The 20,211-nt window shown below is 36.1% G+C and overlaps 1 protein-coding gene across 5 annotated transcripts in view; it reads right to left on the reverse strand.

The window, feature by feature from the left end:
- Positions 1–403: 403 nt before the first annotated feature.
- Positions 404–20,211, reverse strand: part of GPCPD1 (glycerophosphocholine phosphodiesterase 1) — a 59,400-nt gene continuing 39,592 nt past the window's right edge. For 2 of the 5 annotated variants that reach the window (XM_080685189.1, XM_080685188.1), the window contains 10 exons: positions 19,751–19,805; positions 19,048–19,140; positions 16,088–16,165; positions 15,382–15,421; positions 13,982–14,043; positions 10,607–10,672; positions 9,207–9,343; positions 8,184–8,319; positions 7,596–7,756; positions 404–1,633 (listed from right to left, as the gene is read on the reverse strand). In XM_080685189.1, the coding sequence (XP_080541315.1) occupies positions 1,444–1,633; positions 7,596–7,756; positions 8,184–8,319; positions 9,207–9,343; positions 10,607–10,672; positions 13,982–14,043; positions 15,382–15,421; positions 16,088–16,165; positions 19,048–19,140; positions 19,751–19,805 (1,018 nt within the window). In that variant the 3' untranslated portion in view covers positions 404–1,443. Of the gene's footprint in view, positions 1,634–4,759; positions 4,820–7,595; positions 7,757–8,183; positions 8,320–9,206; positions 9,344–10,606; positions 10,673–13,981; positions 14,044–15,381; positions 15,422–16,087; positions 16,166–19,047; positions 19,141–19,750; positions 19,806–20,211 lie in introns of all 5 variants that reach the window. The other 3 variants (XR_013961477.1, XR_013961476.1, XM_080685187.1) reach the window with 3 other exon arrangements.

Genomic DNA, 20,211 nt, shown 5'->3' on the forward strand with positions numbered 1-20,211 from the left:
AAATAAAAAGGTACAATGTGTAATTCCAAGTCTTAGGTTTGCAGCTACTACCAAAATACGTCAATACATGAATAAACTGTCTAGTGAAGAACATGCAGTAAAAGGTAGATGGAAATATTAATCTCTTTAGGGTAGACTCTAAATTCCAATTTCTCATAATATTATAGAACCAATTCTACAAAAGTAACACCTTCTTGCAATTTCGTTTTATAATGAAGAAAATAATTCTGTGCATTTTATTTAACATTCATTCTTAAATTACAGTTATGCCAAAAACAATCAGCTTCTAATGAAAGAATCCTTAGCATAACTCTCAAAACATGCCTATACATTTAGTCGGAACTTCTACATTTCTAAATAAATTACATGCATGATATACATTAACCAATAAAGAATACCAATATGAGAATTCAGGACATTTATTTTTTTTTTTTTGCATGGAGATTTAACTACTGTATAACACACACAGCACACACACACACAAAACAAACCCATAAAGCAACGGTGTGTAGTAGGTAGTGAGAGAGACCTAAAATAAGCATATTTTAAACGCCTGCAAACAGGCTTTTTTTTTTAGGCAACAAAATATTTATTTTCAGTCCTTGACACCTTCTCACACTTACCTAGCACCACAGATGCAAGGACTTACGGTAAACATGTATAATCTCATGCTTAAAACCTAAAGCATGCATTGAGTAAAATTTATACATAATGATCTACTCAGTACTAAGTATGCAATACATACTTCTAACATTTTATACATTAAATTACCCTGCAGCGTTTAAAAATTTTTTAACATTTATGCAAAACAATTCTTGAAACAAGTTTTCAAGGATCACCTCTAGGCTGTTTACACAGGCATTGGTTTGGTTAAATGGAAAAATGGCAGCAGCCTCAAGGTTCATACTGAATGAAAATGGTAGATGTGCATGTCAGTCCATGTAAAAAATACATATATACACAGATGGCACAAAGATTTGTGCAGTTGGAATCACCAGTGCAAATGCATGCATTTGAGGTACTTATTTTTCGCATGGTCAGGTATAATTATGCATAGTCATGTTCCTCAAGTGCTAAATATTTCAGACCTGATTGAATGAAAAACTGTAAGAAGAGTAAATATGAGATATTTATACAATTAATTTCAAAGTGCTATGCTTTTAATGGACATTTGTTTAACATTATCCATTTACATATATAGTTTAAAATATTTACCAACCAATACATTTTCTCGTTGTAAAGAGGCTGACTGGTAATTATACCTGGCCAAGTGATTTAAATAGCATACTTGAAATTCTAGCAAGAACTGTAGTGAAACAGTAAAATACTTCATTATTGCTTCATTGGACTGAGAAACTAAAAGGCATAGATAAACAATGCTCATGAAAAGTGAATACCCAGAACAGCAGTGCATGCCCCCAGATGGCCTCTGCCCCGTAAAAACTAAGCACTGTCCATGCTATCAATGCCGTTGGCATCCACATGGATACCAGGCTCCTCACACAAAGATGAGGGAGCAAAGTGGCTAACAGTGGGACACAAACAGCTCTTAAGTTCTGGCAATTCTTGCTTCAGGCGTTCCAACTGCTCCACTTGGAATATATTTGGCTGTTCAGGCATCCAATCATATATCCTATGATGAAACAAACACAAAACACATAAAATAGGGTAATTTGTGTTTACTTAAGACCAGTCTGATTTAACCTTTAGAAGAATTTGTTTACAGAATGCCTAGCACATCCATATTACAAGAATCTTTTTTAAAAAAGGATGTATAAGCACTAGTTTGACAGGGTGTCCCCCAAAAATGTATATACACTTTAACAGCTGATAACGCAAATTTTAAAATGAAATGTATTTTAATAAACACTGCTTTTCGTAATTATTCAAAATATGTGTATACATTTTTTGGCGTCACCCAATACTTAAAAGTATTTCTCTTCTCCCCTGACTTTCTGATAATCCAGAATAGCAGCATTTCCTTTTGTACCCTGGGTGCAAAAGAGCTGATTAGAAGGCAACTGAATCAGAAAATGAAATCTGTAGCTTACTGGTGATTCTTCAATTATCTTCTCTCCAAGTCAATCAATTGGCAAGGTCTTATTTTACAGATGGGAAGTTATTAGAGGCAGAGCTGGAATTAATACCCAATTCTGACTTCAAATTACAAAGACCAAGATGAGAACTTCTCACCCGGGTGAGAACCATGCTAAAGTCATGCAATATTGACAGATATACCCAGGCACCAGCACAGAAAAGCCCCAGGTGATGGTGGCAGCACTCTCACTGCAGATCAGCAGAGAGCATGGCCGTGCATGCCTAAATGTGAAAGATAGGCAACTTACAAGAGTCACCACAAGGCAATCTTTATGATATCACAGTGGGGGAAAGTTTCATAAACAAGATAAAAGCATGCATTGACCTTATTAAATATGTGACTATTATAAAACAAAGACTTTCTGTTCATTAAAGACATATAAGAGAATGAAAAGTGACATTGGGTCAAGAGAATCATCTAACTTGACTTTCACCCAAACTCTCCCCCACTCCCTCCCCTGCCCTGCCCCCGTTAAAAATAAAGAAAAGGGATTTAAAAAAAATTTCATGAGTATGGGAAAAACCAGAGACACAGCAACAAACTTTTGGAAGCTGGAAAATAGATGAATAATAAAGTGTAATAAAGTGTTTCAGTTAACAGGATAGAAAAGGCCAAATCACAAGCCAGAAATGGAAAAAATGCAAAGGCTGAGTTAAAAGCAGCACAAAATTTCTCCAGAACTGGGAGTGAAAGGGAAAGGGGCTGAAACAGGGAGGGTGGAGTAAAGACTTTGAGCAGCAAGTTAAATCCCTCCTAACTCCCTGTCCTGAGACTGCCCCTCCCCGACACTAACCAAAGTTATTTCAAGCATTTAACAGGAAATCTCTTGGAATAGGGGACTCGACCAGGTGAGGGTTTGGACATTTTACAAAACCTCCAGCAGCACCAGGGAATTAGAGATAGTACATATATATAATCAATGCTACACAGAGACATGCCCTCCCTTCCCCAGCTGTCTGACCTCACTTGGCTCCAAGAACCCTGGCAGCCAGGCCCACATCCTCTACGTAGATACAGATTCTTCCAGGAGCAATCTGATAAGCCAAAAAGTAATTTTCTAAATCTAATGATATCAGAGGTCTGATCAAACAGGCCACCATAGTGAAATCCAAGTTAACACACTCCAGCCTCCAACAAGCTTTTTAGATTCCACTTTCTTAGGAGAAGCAGCCAAAGATTTCCAGACATCTGAGGAAAACTTCTAACAGGTGAGTAAAAGAGAAGAAAATTCCAAAAGAACAAAAGTTCTGCTTTCAGAGAAATAGTACTTTCATAAAATGAAAACAGGATGTTACACATACAGAAAAGAGCATTAAGGAAAAAAGACAGTCCTTGGAAATGAAAAATACAACAGCAGATGTGAAAACCTGAATAGAATGGGTCAAAGCTAAGGTTGCACAAATCTTTCCAAGTGGAGCAAAAAGACAACGGTTAAAAAAAACTCAGAAAAATGAAGGGACAAAAATCCAAGAAGCAACTCATGAAACTTTTTGCATTTTCAACAGACTAAAAGGGCTAACAAGTGCCTGGCACAATGGGTGAAACCAGACCCGTAAGACCCATCTCTATGAAGTTTGAGAACACTGGTGACAAAAAGAAGACTCTCCAAGCTTCCTGACAGGAAACAAAGAAACTGTATGTGCGGGCACAGGAATCAACATGGTTTATCGATCCTCAACAGCAACACTGGACTTATGAAGGTAACAGAGAACTATTTCTAAAATTCTAAGGAAATGATTTCTAACATGGAGTTTTATGCCCGGCCACAATGCTTGCAGAAACATTTAATCTCTTGCCGAAACCGGTTTGGCTCAGTGGATAGAGCGTCAGCCTGCGGACTGAAGGGTCCCGGGTTCGATTCCGGTCAAGGGCATGTACATTGGTTGCGGGCACATCCCCAGTGCGAGGTGTGCAGTAGGCAGCTGATCGATGTTTCTCTCTCATCGATGTTTCTAGCTCTCTATCCCTCTCCCTTCCTCTCTGTACAAAAAAAAATCAATAAAATATATTAAAAAAAAAAGAAACATTTAATCTCTGTGTGCACTGTGTTGCTACCTAAAATACATATCTAATTGGGTTGGGGTCAAAAAGGTTTGAAAGTCATTGCCCTAAAGAAACTTTACAAATGTATTCTAGACCCGGTCATCAATATTTACAGCAAATGCTGTAATAGAAGAAACTTGGCAACCACCAAAATGTTCTTAAATAGTAGAATAAATTGTAGTAGACACATACAACCATAAATGTTCTACAGCCATGAAGGGCAGATTATAGCTGTATGCAACAAAATACAAATAAAGATTAAAGCCATGCAAAACTAAATGGTATATTGTTTAGCAACAGAATTAAAAGAAATGTTAACGAGAATAATAATTTGATAAGTAGTTATATGTGAGGGAGGAGATAAGGGAACAGAGTTAGAAAGAGGCTCATGGGGGACTTCATAATTTAATGATAATGTTCTTTAAATGTGTTAGTGTATTTTTAAAATTATTTGAGCACAGTAATTTTTTTATAAAAAGAGGGACACTGCCAAATTTACTCTACGAAGCAAGTATTATCTCCACACCAAAAATCAAACCATTCGAGAAAGGTAAATAAAGGCCATCTCTATCATTATCATAAATGCAAAAATTCCAAATATCAGAAAATCAAACGTACCGGTTTATATGATAATATATCATAAAACCATGATGAAATGGAAATCTACTGTGTTAATTCCTTTGTAAAAGAAGAGAACAAATTAGTTTCTAATTAACTAAAACATCCTTATCATAATTCTCCCCAATGTAAAATGAAAGACTATGAATCAATAATCATTCAAAACCTTCTATATAATGTCTAAATTTGCTAATGAAAAAATTATAGCATAAGAACATTAAGTACCAGAAGAAACAGCTAAAAAATATTAGGGCATAGGAACTCAGCTAGACAGTGAAAGGGACAGGTGTAGGGGATTGCCTCTTTTATTGGTGGATTAATTGATTTGAGAGAGAAACATCAATTTGTTGTACCACTTATTTATGCATTCAATAGCTGATTCTTGTATGTGCCCAGACCAGGGATCGAACCAGAAGCCTTGGAGTATCAGATGATACTCTAACCGACTGAGCTACCCGGCCAGGGCCTGCTGCTTTTTATTGTAAATTATAAATCTTATATAACTATTTAAATTTTTAAGCAATATATATATTTTAAGCTTTATATGTATGTAATTTTAAGCTTTTATGTATACATACACACAAATAGTTATGCATACATATATATATATATATATATATATATATGTACTGCTTTGAGTAAAATTTTTAAAAAATTTGATAAAAACCAGTTCTAACACAATCCACCTCACCTGTCAGCAGACTCTAGCAAGAGCCCAGTGCTGGGTGTCTCCTCAAAACCCTCCACACCTTCAACACAGTCCTGCCCTGATTCATGTTCTAGCTTCTGCCTAAAATGCATATCCTGTCAAAACAAATTTAACCACACACCCGAATCCATCTCAATGCTTCCTCTTTAAAATTATTCTTATTGACCTCGGGCCAGGAAGAACTCATTTTCTTTGGGGCTGTTTATATCGCATAGCATCTTCTGTTCTCAATTACATGTCAGTATTTGGCTCCAAACAAGTAAGGCCCTTGAGATGATGGGTCTGCCTAAAATGTGTATACCCTACAAAGTTATACATGGTATAACCTCACAATACATGTTCTTGCCCGAAAATAATTACAATCATTCCTTCTTCTTCCTCAAAGAAACAAAAAAAATCTTCAAATTTTTGCTAAAGCAAACATTTCCTTCAAATTGTTGATTTACAATTTTATTTTTCCTTTAATCAGTTGGATATATCTATTAAAAGGACCTATGAAATCTGTTGCTTAAAGCAAAATTAACCAAGTAGTTAAGAAGAAAGGCAAACATTATCTGGGCTGCAATTTTAAAACCAGACTCATTCAGACACAATGGTAAAAAAAAAGTTTTATTAAGAAAGTGATATAACTTTATAGGACAAGCAGTAATATGAACTAAATCCAAGGAAGGTATTTTTTTAAAGCAGGCCTGGTAAGAAGTTCATCACTTACTCTTTGCATGATGCTGCGCAAGTGTTAGCAAGCAGAGTAAATAACATCCTTTCCAACCCCACATGTCTTTACACTAAGCAACCTTTTCATTTCTCAGATTAGCGACTCAAACTTACATCTAAACACTCAGGGAACTTATAAAAAAAGAAAATAAAAAGATTTGTTCAACAAATATTTGAAGTCTACTCTGTATCAGATATTGTTCTAACCTCTGAAGATGTAGCAATGAACAAAACAGAGTCTTGCCCTCATGGAGCTTATGTTTGTGTTGGGTATATTGGTGTGGGGGAGGCCAGGCAGAAAATAAACAAGTAAAATATTATATCAGATGGTGGTAAATGCTATGGAGAAAAGTCAGAAGATCGCTGTGAATGGCGGTTGTTATCTGAATTAGGATATTCAGGGAAGACTTTACTGAGACAGTGACATTGGGGATGGTGGGGAGGAAAGGACCCGGAATTTCACTCTTAGGTTTTAAGCAGTAACATGATCTGACCTAGATTTTAACAGGCACCCTCTGGCTGTTGTGCTGAAGACAGCAGGGAGGCATGGGTGGAGGCATTGGCCAGTGAGAAGGCTTTTTCAATAATGCATGTTGGAAATGAGGTAGCTTTCGAGTGACAACAGTAAACATGGTGAGTTGATAGATTCAGGATATATTTGAAGATATAATCAACATGATTTTGTCTGACTGGATTTGGGATATAAGATAAAGAACAGAATCATGAAATACTCCAAGGATTTGGCCTGAGAAACTGGAAAGACAGAGTTGTCATTTATACTGAAATCGGTTAAATCTATAGCTAGATAAAAATAAAAGTACAGACAGCCAACCAGCATGGCTCAGTGACTGAGTGTTGACTTACAAACCAGGAGGTCACAGTTCGATTCCCGGTCAGGGCACATACCCAGGTTGCAGGCTAGATCCCCAGTGTGGGGGGGCATGCAGGAGGCAGCCGATCAATAATTCTCTCTCATCATTTATGTTTCTATCTCTTTCTCCCTCTCCCTTCCCCTCTCAAATCAATAAAAAAATATTTATATATAAAAAAGTTTAGATAGAGGTCAAGGGAAAGATCTGAGCTGGAGATATAAAAATTTAGGAATATATAAAGGTATGAAAAGCCACAGAATTGGATAAGATCATTAAGAAAGTTGGTGTAGACCGAAGTGGTCTGGGGCAGACAGCCACGCTCACCCTCAAGGTAACTTAGAGCCCAGTCACCAGAATAAGCTTCCCACGTGATTGTGGTATATTCCAAGTATGAAAAATTCCATTTACAAATGTTAAGATAAACCTCAGGCTGAACTACTGAATTTTAACTTAACTAAGTTTAATAGTATTTATAATGTTATAAAATGAAAGCTACTTTTTCGCTAACAGTTCATGAAAGTTTTTCATGAAAAACAAATACCTATCATAAATTAGACCATTAACTCCAAATTCCTTCAATTTCTTCCTGTTTTCCGGGTCGTTGGTATCATCACCCCAGCAGAATATGACTAGTCCCTTAGCTTTTGCCTCTTGAATGTAGGATGGGTTTCTGAGCAGATCTTCAGTATGTGCATTTATCCCCTAATGGAAGAGAAATAAGTTATTCATGAAAAAGTATCTTACTGACTATAAATGATAAATGGTCATATTCTAAATCAGTGCTCTCCAAAGTTGAGTGGGCAGGAAAAGACAATGTACAATTTTTTCTTACACAACTTATATTATCAAGCAAGTGTACAGTCCAGCCAATTTAGACAAATCATAAAATCTATTCAACTACAAAACTTACTTAATGTAGGCATTCAAGGAAAGTATATATATATTTTGTTCAAGTAATTGCTTTTGATTCTGAGATCTAATACTCTCATTTTTAAGTAGAACTATCTGCTTGTTATACATAGATCAAAACTAACCAATTAGATGTGTAATGGAACATGAAACTGCATTTATTTCTGCTCTATAACACATTTTTAAAAAATGAAAATTAAGAAATTCAAACATAACTTACCAGCAGATTTTCAAACTGTGCAAAACTCATTGCAATAGCAGTTGTCCGAGATCTAAGGTCCATGAGTTCAGGGTAAATATCAGACTTTCCTTGAGTCAAAAATAATATGGGATATTTGTTCTGCTTGTGCCGAACCCTAAAAAAGACAATTTAAAAAATGCTTTTCATTGGGATGATAATTATAATATATTGTTTTGAAACTTTAGAAAGAATCCCCCCCCCCTCAAAAGATAGCATAATCCAGTGGTTCTCAACCTCTCTAATGCCGTGACCCTTTAATACAGTTCCTCATGTTGTGGTGACCCCCAACCATAAAATTATTTTCGTTGCTACTTCATAACTGTAATTTTGCTACTGTTATGAATTGTAATGTAAATATCTGTGTTTTCCGATGGTCTTAGGTGACCCTGCTAGCGGTTCTCAACCTGTGGGTCGCGACCCACAGGTTGAGAACCGCTGCTGTAGAGCCTAAGACCATCGGAAAACACAGGTATTTACATTACGATTCATTAACAGTAGCAAAATTACAGTTATGAAGTAGCAACGAAAATAATTTTATGGTTGGGGGTCACCACAACATGAGGAACTGTATTAAAGGGTCACGGCATTAGAGAGGTTGAGAACCACTGGATAATCCCATTATTGAGATATAATCACCATTAACATGTACATATTGCCTTTCAGCCACTAAAATAAAAAAAATTTAATTTTTCTATACAAGAGCTAAAATATGCTCAGAAATGGGCAAGAAAGCCTTTAAGGGCTTATAATTTGGTAAGGAAGATGCTACATTCAATACAGGGTATGATGTATTGACCTTGGGACCCAGTGGGTATGGAGTTTACAGGAGTGAAGGGCATCCCAGCAGGTAGTCCTGAAGGGAAGTGAGAATATATATAACTTTTCTGAGAGGATAAATCAAGGGTAAAGTCTGGGCACTTCCCCACCTCCAACCATAATCTTTGTACACTAAGTCCTATCTACAGTAAAAGAGTATACGAGGAAAAAATGACTATTACTCACATTGTGCAAATATCTGCATCAAATGAAGAAAACACTATTCTTCTCTTTCCAGAATTTTCTAAGACAGTTTTTAAAATGATATCCAAAAACAGATTCATGTCAAAATATGTTGATAAGTTACCATCCCACATTCCATCCTATGTAGAAGAAGCAAATAGGAAAATAAAAGCCATTAACTACTCTGGAATCACAGTGCTAGAAAAAAAAATCTTGAGAACACCTAGTCCAACTCTTAGTTTACAGATGAGAAAAGCAAAGACCTGAAAGATGAAATGACGTGCCCATGAACACACCGCTACTTAGCGACAGTGCAGCTATCATAATTCAAGTATAGAGACACTTACATGCAAAGCAATTATACCATTAATAGACTTTTGTTTTAATAAGATAAATAAAAACTAAAACTCTGGAAATTTGCAATCTATTGTGACTTTTAAAATAGTTTTATATATTCTTCATAAACTTTAGGACAAAGGGCTCTACTACATTTGCTAACTCACTGCAAACAACAACAAACCCTGGTAAATATGAATTACTAGTTAAATTTCTCATTCTTTGGATCTTAGGCCTATCAAGTACCCTCCTCTGATACATTCAATAGTTGTTCTCCTTGACCAGAATATAGTTTCCAGGAAGGCAAGGCTTTATTCTTTCACTACTTGATCCAGCACTCAGAAAATACCTGGCCTTTAACAGCTTTTCAATATATAATTATTGAACCAAACTATGACTAAATCTGGGAGTGATTTAAAACACATTTGCAAAAATTTATTTTCCTGGTTAATTATTACTAGCTACTAGCACTTAATAGAAAACTGCTTAGGACATTATTATGCCTTTAGATGGGGAAGATAAAATAAAAACTAATCAAAGTTATAGAGTTCTGACTGTCCAGTGTTCTTATTGTTCACCTATGAGCATACCCAGAAACCACCGATATAAATGTGCACGAGACACATGAATATGTAAATTTCTACTATAATACATTCATCACTACTTTTAAGTAGCCACAAATTAGTATAAGCATAAAATATGCTTTATTGCCTGGCCAGTGTGGTTCTGTGGTTGAGCATCAACCCATGAATGAGGAGGTCATGGTTCAGTTCCCAGTCATGGCACAAGCTCCAGTAAGGGATGTGCAGGAGGCAGCCGATCAGTGATTCTCATCATTAATATTTCTATTTATCTCTCCCTTCCTCTCTCTGAAATCAAGAAAAACATTTAAAAATAAATAAATAAAATATGCTTTATTAAAAAGGTCTAAAAGCACTGTGCTTACTGGAAGAAACCACAGGAAGTTTTCAGTTTCACTTACTCCATTTAAAGCAAAAAGATAGGAATGAATGTGTTTAAAAAACAGAGGGAAAGGGAAAGAAGAGAATACACAAAGAATTACTTACCCTTTGTTGGCAGATCCACTTTATTTCTATGTTATACCCTACATCTTCTGGCAAAGACTCTAAAACCTAGAGTTTTGTTTGTTGGTGGTGAATTTTGATTTTTGGTGAAATGAATGGTAGAATAAGAGGAAAAAAGGAAAACAAAATTATTTAAAAAAAGCAATCTGTAAGAAAACATATCGCTAGTAAGAGTAAAATGCTTTCAGCATTAAATCACTAGCTTTTCTCATACTCAACTGACAATCTCACTGATTAAATTAAGAGAGTCAAAAGAAATTAAACAGCAAAAGCAATAGTCCTAGGTAGTATCTGTGATAATTGATCACTACTACCTCAAAGATGGATCCTTAACCTAAAATTCTTCTCACTGTTACTACTGGACATCCAAAGTGAACCGCAATAAACTTATGCAACATCAAGGATTTAAGAAGACATTCGTTGTGTTTTCTGAATTTTATTCAAGTATACCAATATACTAATACTAAGCTATGGTTATATGAAAAACCATGTTTCCTAACTTGTTTTGAAGGTGGTGATGCTTAACAATATCATGCTGATAAGTCCCTGAAAAGATGTTATCTCCAAATGAAAGATTATGCCAAAGCTCATAAATAAGGTTATGAATATATAAATGAACAAATAATATGGTGTCAACTTATTTAAACTAAGTTATCTAGACATTTTGCAATAAGACCATTTAGCAGCATAAGTAGAAAATAAAATTGAAATTATGAAACCAGGGTATTACCCTACAAAGAGCTGACTTGATTAGTCTTCAAACATGAAGGCTGGGCAAATACAGAAACATGTACAGGGCAAAATAAATTTGAAACAGATTGTGTTTTTAACTTCAATTTATTTCAAGTTTAGAAACCATTTAATGTAGATAACAAGTATGATATTTGATTTTATAACAGCAAGTAAAGCACACTAAAAAGACAATGTAATTGTAAGAACATAGCTTGGGAAGCCTGGTGACCTGGGATCTAGCCCTCAGTCTATACCAGCCTTGGAAAAACTATGGCCCGCGGGCCGGATCCGGCTGTTCTATCCGGTTCTCTTGCTCTCCCCTCCGCTCCTTTACTTTGAATTTATATTAGTTCACACAAACACTCCATCCATGCTTTTGTTCCGGCCCTCCGGTCCAGTTTAAGAACCCACTGTGGCCCTCGAGTCAAAAAGTTTGCCCACCCCTGGTCTATACTAACCAGCTGAAAAGCACAGTACCTAAAAGAGGTTGTACTCAAATTTTGTGAGGGGCTTTTGACTTTTTTCCCCTGATATCTTTAACAATATTAATTTAACATAACTGTCACTATTTTTTAAAATATATTTTTATTGATTTCAGAGAGAAAGGGAGAGGGAGAGATAGAAACAACAATGATGAGAATCATTGACTGGCTGTCTCCTGCACTGGGGATCGAGCCTGCAACCCGGGCATGTGCCCTTGACCAGAATCGAACCCGGGACCCTTCAGTCCACAGGCTGACCCTCTATCCACAGAGCCAAACCAACTAGGGCACCTGTCACCTTTTTATTGGACCAACACAAAATTAAAAAAAATAAGAAAAATAGTATATACTAGTATATTAATAGTTCTGAGATTGTTAAACATCAAATTTGCAGAAAAATCCTTCTTTAGCCCTAGCCAGTTTGGCTCAGTGGAGAGAGGGTGGGACTGCGGGCTGAAGGGTCCCTGCCAGGTTCGATTTTGGTCAGGGGCACATGCCTGGGCTGTGGGCTCAATTCCCAGTTGGGAGCATGCAGGAGGCAGCCAGTCAATGATTCTTTCTCATCATTGATGTTTCTATCTCTCTTCCCCTCTCCCTTCCTCTCTGAAATCAATAAAAAATATATTGTTTTTAAAAAGATCCTTCTTTATACTGAGAAGACTGTATTTGGCCTTTTTGGGGCTTTGAAATGTCTCTGTGATCCCATTATTGTGATGTCAAAGTGAGTGAATAAATGAGTGTGTGAGTGTGTGAGAGTGTGTGTGTGTGTGTGTGTGTGTGTTGAACTTATTTGACTAAGCAAATATTGTCAAACCTTTCACAAACAATTTTTTTTAATATATTTTATTGATATTTTACAGAGAGGAAGGGAGAGGGATAGAGAGTTAGAAACATCGATGAGAGAGAAACATCGATCAGCTGCCTCCTGCACACCTCCCACTAGGGATGTGACCGCAACCAAGGTACATGCCCTTGACCGGAATCGAACCCGGGACCCTTCAGTCCGCAGGCCGACGCTCTATCCACTGAGCCAAACCGGTTTCGGCCACAAACAATTTTTTTAAAAACTTTCTCCATTCTATGAAATCACAAGTTAGGAATCATGAGATTTCTAAGAACTAAATGATTTCAGAATTTTGGAATACAAAGAATGATTTTACTTAGCTGGGCTTCAAAAATATCTGAAAAATTATTCAAATCATGTTTTAAATGCACTAAGACAAAAATAATAAATGTACCAATAAGACAGTGTCCATTTTAGGATTTCTCTTGTAGCATCCTTTCTGTAGGGTGAATAATCGTGATTAACAGAAATGACCTATTTTTGCCTTAAGAATCTTCTATAGGTGACATCACCAAGAAAAGATAATGGAGAAGAGTAGATGTTAGGAAATGGAGCCAGTAGAATAAAAGGCAGACCCAGCATAGCTAAGGAGAGGGTCTGGTGCCCATATAGGCTTGCCCAATACTGTCAGATAGATTCCTGTATAAATTGTCTAGTTTTAAAATATTCATGCTAGTTTTTGTTACACTTTTTCAGGGTAAATTCTTTAAATCTGTGTCTCATTTTATGTAATGAGGGTCCTTATTTTCTTTGGAGAATCTAATTTCCCTTCAAAAGTTAAGGAACAGTTAAATGCCTCTCTTATCATCACATCTTCCCCCCCCCCACACTCCTTGTTCCATGCCCTCTCCTTCCTTTTTATATACAGAAATATGTGAATTTCCTATTCTTACCAAATTAACCAACTGAGGTCGGAATTTGTATTCATTTAAGCAGATAAGTTACTACTATCTTTTCTGTAAAGTAGCATAGGTACACCTCATAATATATCTTCTCTATAACGCATCAATGATGACAAGTTTATATTAATACTAGAGGCCTGATGCATGAAAATCGTGCAAGAGTAGGCCCTCACAGCCCTGGCTGCCTTGCAGCCCCCCCCACCCCCCGCCCGCCCCGCACACTGGTTGTTCCAGAAGGTCGTTCTGCCGTCCAGTCTAATTAGCATATTAGCTCTTTATTATGTAGGATTGCCTTTGATACAACCATATTAGTACCCATTTAAGAAACTAAAATTAATTATTCAGATATAACATAATTAATGAGATAGCCTTGCCCTAGTTTTCCTAAGGAACTTACCATCTTAAGAGAAGGAAATGGCTGATTTTCAGATAAAGAATTTTCTTCTTCAACCACAGATTCTGAAAAATTTACATTATAAAAACTCAGTAGATAAAAAACACACACCATTTTATCACTAAGATCTCTTCCTAAATTTGTAGGCAAAAAAAAAGACATGCTAAAGTAATTATGAAATCCTTGCATATGTAGTGTTTAAAGGCTCTTATATTTATTACTTTTAACCACTAAACCCCTGTTTTTTTAAATAAGCATCCTTTTTTAAGACTAGTATGCAACATTTAACAGAAACACCATAGTTTGTGGTCCCAACAATGATTATTTTCTTATAAAAGTTGTAATACTTCTTTTAAAAAAGGTAGTCACAAGATGGGATTTGTTATTTCTTAATGGAATTAAGAGCTATGTCATCTTGCTAAGACTATCTGAAATATCAAAATCATCCCAGAAGTTAGAATTAAGAGAATCTATAGCCACTAACCTACTTTGGTTACCATTACATTTAATCCAAAATAGATTCCAGGACAAAAAAAAATAATATCAAGCTTTTCTTTAACAACAACAACAAAAAAAGGCTGCTTGGTGTGGCTGAGTGGTTGAGTGTCGACCTATAAACCAGGAGGTCATGGTTTGAATCCTGGTGAGGGCATCTGCCCAGATTGCAGGCTCGATTCCCAGTGTGTGGTGTGTAGGAGGCACTCAATCAATGATTCTCTCTCATCGTTGATGTTTCTCTCTCTCTCCCTTCCTCTCTGAAATCAATGGCTTGAAATACATAAAAACATTTTCCCCACCCTATAGAGGTTTACATTCTAGTTGAAGAGACAGGGCATATACAAAAATAAAGGTTAACAAAAAGAAAAGGATACACTAAGCCTCAAATTATGTCCCATGGGAGGAGAAAGTAAAGTGGAATTACAAAAGGATTTTGTAGGCAGGACAAGCTTTGAGGAATCTGAGACACAGTAAACTACCCAAGGTCACAATTGGTAAATATTAGGTAGAGCTGCCTTCATTTTCCTGGCTTCTATGCTTGCTATATTCTTCTCATTTTGTAATGTGAAGAATGTTGGAAATATTGAAAGGTACAAAATAATAAAGACCTCTGATCATCAAGGTAAGAAGACTCTTAAAAGTAAAAAAAAAAAAAAAAAAGCTTTACATTTATTAATGAAAGCTTTACATATATCATGAAAGCTTTACATATATTAACCTTCAAGTGCACAATGACATATATGCACTTGAAGATTAATATATGTAAAGCTTTCATGTTTACAAAATTACTTTTGGATAGCCCTTATTATATTCATTAAAATGACCAACAGTGTGTCAAAATGGTTAAGGAAATATTGTATATATGCTAACTATGAAATGAAAACTGTTTCCATATTTGTACATACCTTTTAGATCTTTAGATTTTAGTGCAGTCACATGAGTGAGCTAGAAAACACACACAAAATGCAATCATTAGAAAAAGCCTTAGTTTATGAAGAACTTTAACTTGAAGAGCTAGTTAGAGAAAACTATAAAATGTAGAACTATAAGTTTAATAAGAGTAAGCTCTAACCACTATATATATATAGTATGTTCAGACATATACATAAGATCATAATCAAATATCCAAGTAGGGAAGAAGAATATAAAGATTCTTAAGTTAGGAAACTTATACTCAATCAACCATTTATTTAGGTATCCAATGGGAATAGAAAGAGGGATCATATAAGATTACATGGAATAACAAAATATACAAAGATCTTAGATAGCGACATAAGTATAAAAACAACAATAGCATAAAAGGCCAATTGTAAAGTAGTGAGTTATATAAAGAAAGGCTAAAGTAGAACAGAGGCAACCTAAAATTATGGAGAAGGGCTGACAAAGACTTAGCCCCTTGATGTATGCAAAAACCAAGGGGTTTCATGAAAACAGAGAAGACAGATGGATCTGCACAAACCCATTCTTCCTAATAGAACAGAAAACCAAAGCATACACTCTATGCATGCTGACTATATTATCTCCATGTGCAAAGAGAAAATTATCATATACAGACAGGTACAGATAGTTTTAAAATAAAAGATTATTTACATTTTATGCTATTATTACTACCTTTAACAACTGGAGTTGGTCAAATGTTAATTCCTTTACTGGAATTTCAAATAATTCAACCGGATCAGCCTCAAATTTCTAAATAGTAAAGAAACATAAAAATAGGCCCAAAATTATTACTGAATGTTTACCCCAGACGGGACTAATATCTTAATTTACTGAATGACGAGAACAATTATTTGATGACTACAGTGAGCCCATGTAGAGGAGCCCTTCTTATCTAACACTACACCTCAGCTCTTAAATTCTGGCTTTTGTTTTTAATGTAAGTGGTAGTGCCTGGAAGAAAGAAAACAGCTGGGAGCAAGCTATAGCACTGGAGACACAATGAAAACAAAGCCAGAGGTTCAGGGATTTCCTCTATTTCCTGTCATCCTGTATATATTTTATTTGCCATATATCTAAGCCACATGACTAGGCAATCAACATGCAAGTACTATGTAAGAATTAATTTCTGTCAATAAGCTTTTAACCTTTTCTAAACCTTTTAAACTTAAGTTTGGTTAAAAATAGCCACAGAAATCAATTGTTACTAAAAATGTCTGATTAGCTATAAGTGTAATACTTAACAGGAACTCTATTATAAATGCTTTCCCCTTGAGCAAATCTGTTTTATTAGATTTTAATATCATATCAAATGGCACACTGTTTAGGCACCTTTATCTTAATAAAAGTTAATGTACCACCAATAAATCATCAATCCAACAAATACAGGGCTGGGCAAAAGTAGGTTTACAGTTGTAATACAAATAATAATACAGAATAAAAGAATAAACTGTTTTGCATACTCAAACTCACAACTGTAAAACTACGTTTGCACACCCCTATATATTAAAATCATTACTTTTACACTCGTTTATATACATATGGTATGAGCTTGTATATGCATACAGTTTTTCTGTGAGAATACATAAGAAATTATTAAGAGTAAGAATGTGGCCAAGGGGAAAGGCAAATTTATATTCATGTCATAATCTTATGAACTATTGCTTTTATTGAAAAATACCAGCTTAAAAATTAAAACTAAAAATATACACAATTCATTATTTTCATTCCCCAATTAACTCATCTAGATTCAAATTAAGAGCAAAACAAAGAAACTATTTTTTTTAAAAGGAAAAAAGAGCAAGACAAAATCTGATGATAACGGGGAATCAATAATACTCTTCAACTAACTCTAATAGATTTTTATTTTTTATTCTTTTTTTAAAAATTTTTATTGTTGGAAGTATTACGTATGTTCCCATTTACCTTCCCCTCACCCCCGCCACTGATTCCATCTAGTGCTAATAGATTTTTAGAAATTAGAACTAGATTCATTAACTGCCATCTTGGTTAGTAAGATCCTTTACCACTTCCCCCATTCCTTCTTATTTCACTTTGCATTAGTTTCCCCACAGCAAAAACAACCTGCTCCATTTCTATTACATTATTCTACTTATGTCATCTAACAGGTACATCTCCTTCCCTCCCTCACCTAATACGTTTCACAGAAACAGAAAGGTCCTTTTCTATACATCATAGTAATCCCAAACCAAGTGACTGATTAGAATCCACTAGCAGGCAGAGCCAGGTGCCTTGTCATCTACTTACACAACATGCAGGGTCTGGTCCAGTGTTACACATGTAAGCAAACTAGTCTTAACTTCAAACCAACTCAGTGGAAAATAATACTTAAAACCATTAAAAAGAAAAAAAGTTTTAAAGAAAATGCTAAATAACCCCCAGTTGTGTAAGTCCCTAAGAAATCACTTGGTTAATTTGTATACTGAAGTTTAGGCAGTTGTGATATATAATTATCACAATTCTGTTTGTACAACAATTACAATTTTTAAGAAATTATATGCATTTTCAAATCTCTATCATGCCCTCTTCTCCACTCTCAAAAGTCTCAGGCTTACCTTATATCTTTGGCCCACATAACTGTATCTCTTGCCTCTATTCTCTGTCCTCTTTAAATTCCCCCTTATATCAGATATCAAATTATTAATCTGGAAGTTTAGTTCTGAACATTTCCCTTCTTGGCTCAAAGCCCCTTCACAGAGGCCTCCACTATCTGGTTCCAAAGCACTCCTAATTGTAGTTTTCATTGTGGTCCTTCCCATTTCAGCCAAATCATACTAGCCTATTAATTTGAGAAAGACCTTGAAGAAGAAAAAGGGAGCCTAGAAAATAAACACTCTGGTAGCTTCCTCTCCTGCCTCAATATAGAGACAATGGCAGAGTGATAAAGAAACCACCTAAAACCTTCTTTTGTTAGATCTAGAGGCCCAGTACACGAATTCATGCATGGGTGTGGGTCCAGCTGGCCTCCCCCAATGGGGGCCGATCAGGCCGGGCTGGTGGCCGAGGGGCTGTGGGAGGTTGGCTGCTGGCCTGGGGGAAGAGAGGGCCCCTGTGGGAGGTCAGCCGGGGGGAGGGGCTGCAGGAGGTTGGGGGGCAATTGGGGCCCCGATCGGGCTGGTTGGCCGCCGCAGTGCACGTCATAGCAAATGGTCGTTCTAGCGTCTAGTCCAGCTGTGGGCAAACTACGGCCCGTGGGCCGGATCCGGCCCGTTCGGCTGTTCTATCCGGCCTGCGGAGCCGAAAGAGCGGAGGGTTCTCTTGCTCTCCCCTCCGCTCCTTTACTTTGAATTTATATTAGTTCACACAAACACTGCATCCATGCTTTTGTTCCGGCCCTCCAGTCCAGTTTAAGAACCCATTGTGGCCCTCGAGTCAAAAAGTTTGCCCACCCCTGGTCTAGTCGCTTGGCTTTTATATATGTAGATATAGATATAAAAAAGCCAATTCAGCAATATAAAGAACTTACTCTTGGAGATTAATATTCCTGTCTCTCAGTGTTGTAGGAGCTTGAGAGAGTCAGGGATTGGCAATAACTCACCAAGAAAATTAATTGGCCAACTCTATTTAATAAATACTTATCTATGTATCTTATAAATGAAAGAATTTCAACATACCTTTTTCATAGTCAAACAACATGTGAGGTCATGATACACCACAGGCACAAAATCTTTTGAAAGATGTACATCAAATTCCACAAAGGCTGCACCCTGACAGAAATAAAAGAAACAAGTATTTTTAAAAATATTTATGTCCTTTTACAAGGACATAAGAAATCTATTGTTCACTATAAAATCATAGACTTGTACAAAAACAAACAACAAAAAACTTTTGCATGAATTTAATGCTACACTTTAAGCTTTATCCTAAAAAGTAATTTCTTCTCTTAAAACCATTATAAGTATTTTCCTTTTTCAATAGCTCAGCAATTTTTTCCTGGAATCAAAATAGGAAAGGAAAGGTCTTAATGAAATCCTCTCTCAAAAAAGCAGATACCCTGCAAGTTCTCTAACAGGGATCTTCATGTGTGTGTGCCCTGACCAGGGATCGAAACCACAACCTTGGCTTATTGGGAATATGCTCTAACCAACTGAGCTACCCGGCCAGGGCTAATTCCATTGTTTTCATCTCAATCTGCACCATAAATCTAAATATAAATGTCTACAGATGCTTCACTGTAGAAACATGTCCAGAAGAAGCATAAATACTCCCCCTTTTAACCTATTAATGCAGACTGGAGATTTCCCAGATCCACATTTATCTACTTTTCTACCTTTGGACCACAACAGTTCAAAGTTGTTTTGAGAGAGGTTCACTTACATGACTAGCAGCATTTCTTAAAGAAGCAATAGTATTTTCTTGAACTTTAGCAAGCCTAAAAGAGAAGAAATACATAGAAATATAGTTAAAATATATTATAGAGAAGATTAAGAAAACAAATATAATAAAGAAGCCAGCTATATATTCAATAGAAACAGTACTTATTCTCTACTTTGCAATTAATTTTGCCATCCCCAAAATAAGACTGTGACCATCACTTGGTTGGTGTGTGCATTTATTCCATAAATTATAACTGTTTACAAGCATATCCTATGCCAACCCAACCTCCCCAAGTGAGGTGACCAATTAAGGAAAAGAACCCTTGCAATGGCATGAAGTAGTAGAGACACAGAAACTTGCTCCTTGTGATGAAGCCTCAGATGACTTAATACTGGCAGATGGGGGCAATGGGAATAGGCTGACACACCAACAGGGTGGAAGTATGGAAAGTATATTGAGAA

Source organism: Plecotus auritus (assembly GCF_963455305.1).
Source record: "Plecotus auritus genome assembly, chromosome: 8".
Taxonomy (NCBI): Eukaryota; Metazoa; Chordata; class Mammalia; order Chiroptera; family Vespertilionidae; genus Plecotus; species Plecotus auritus.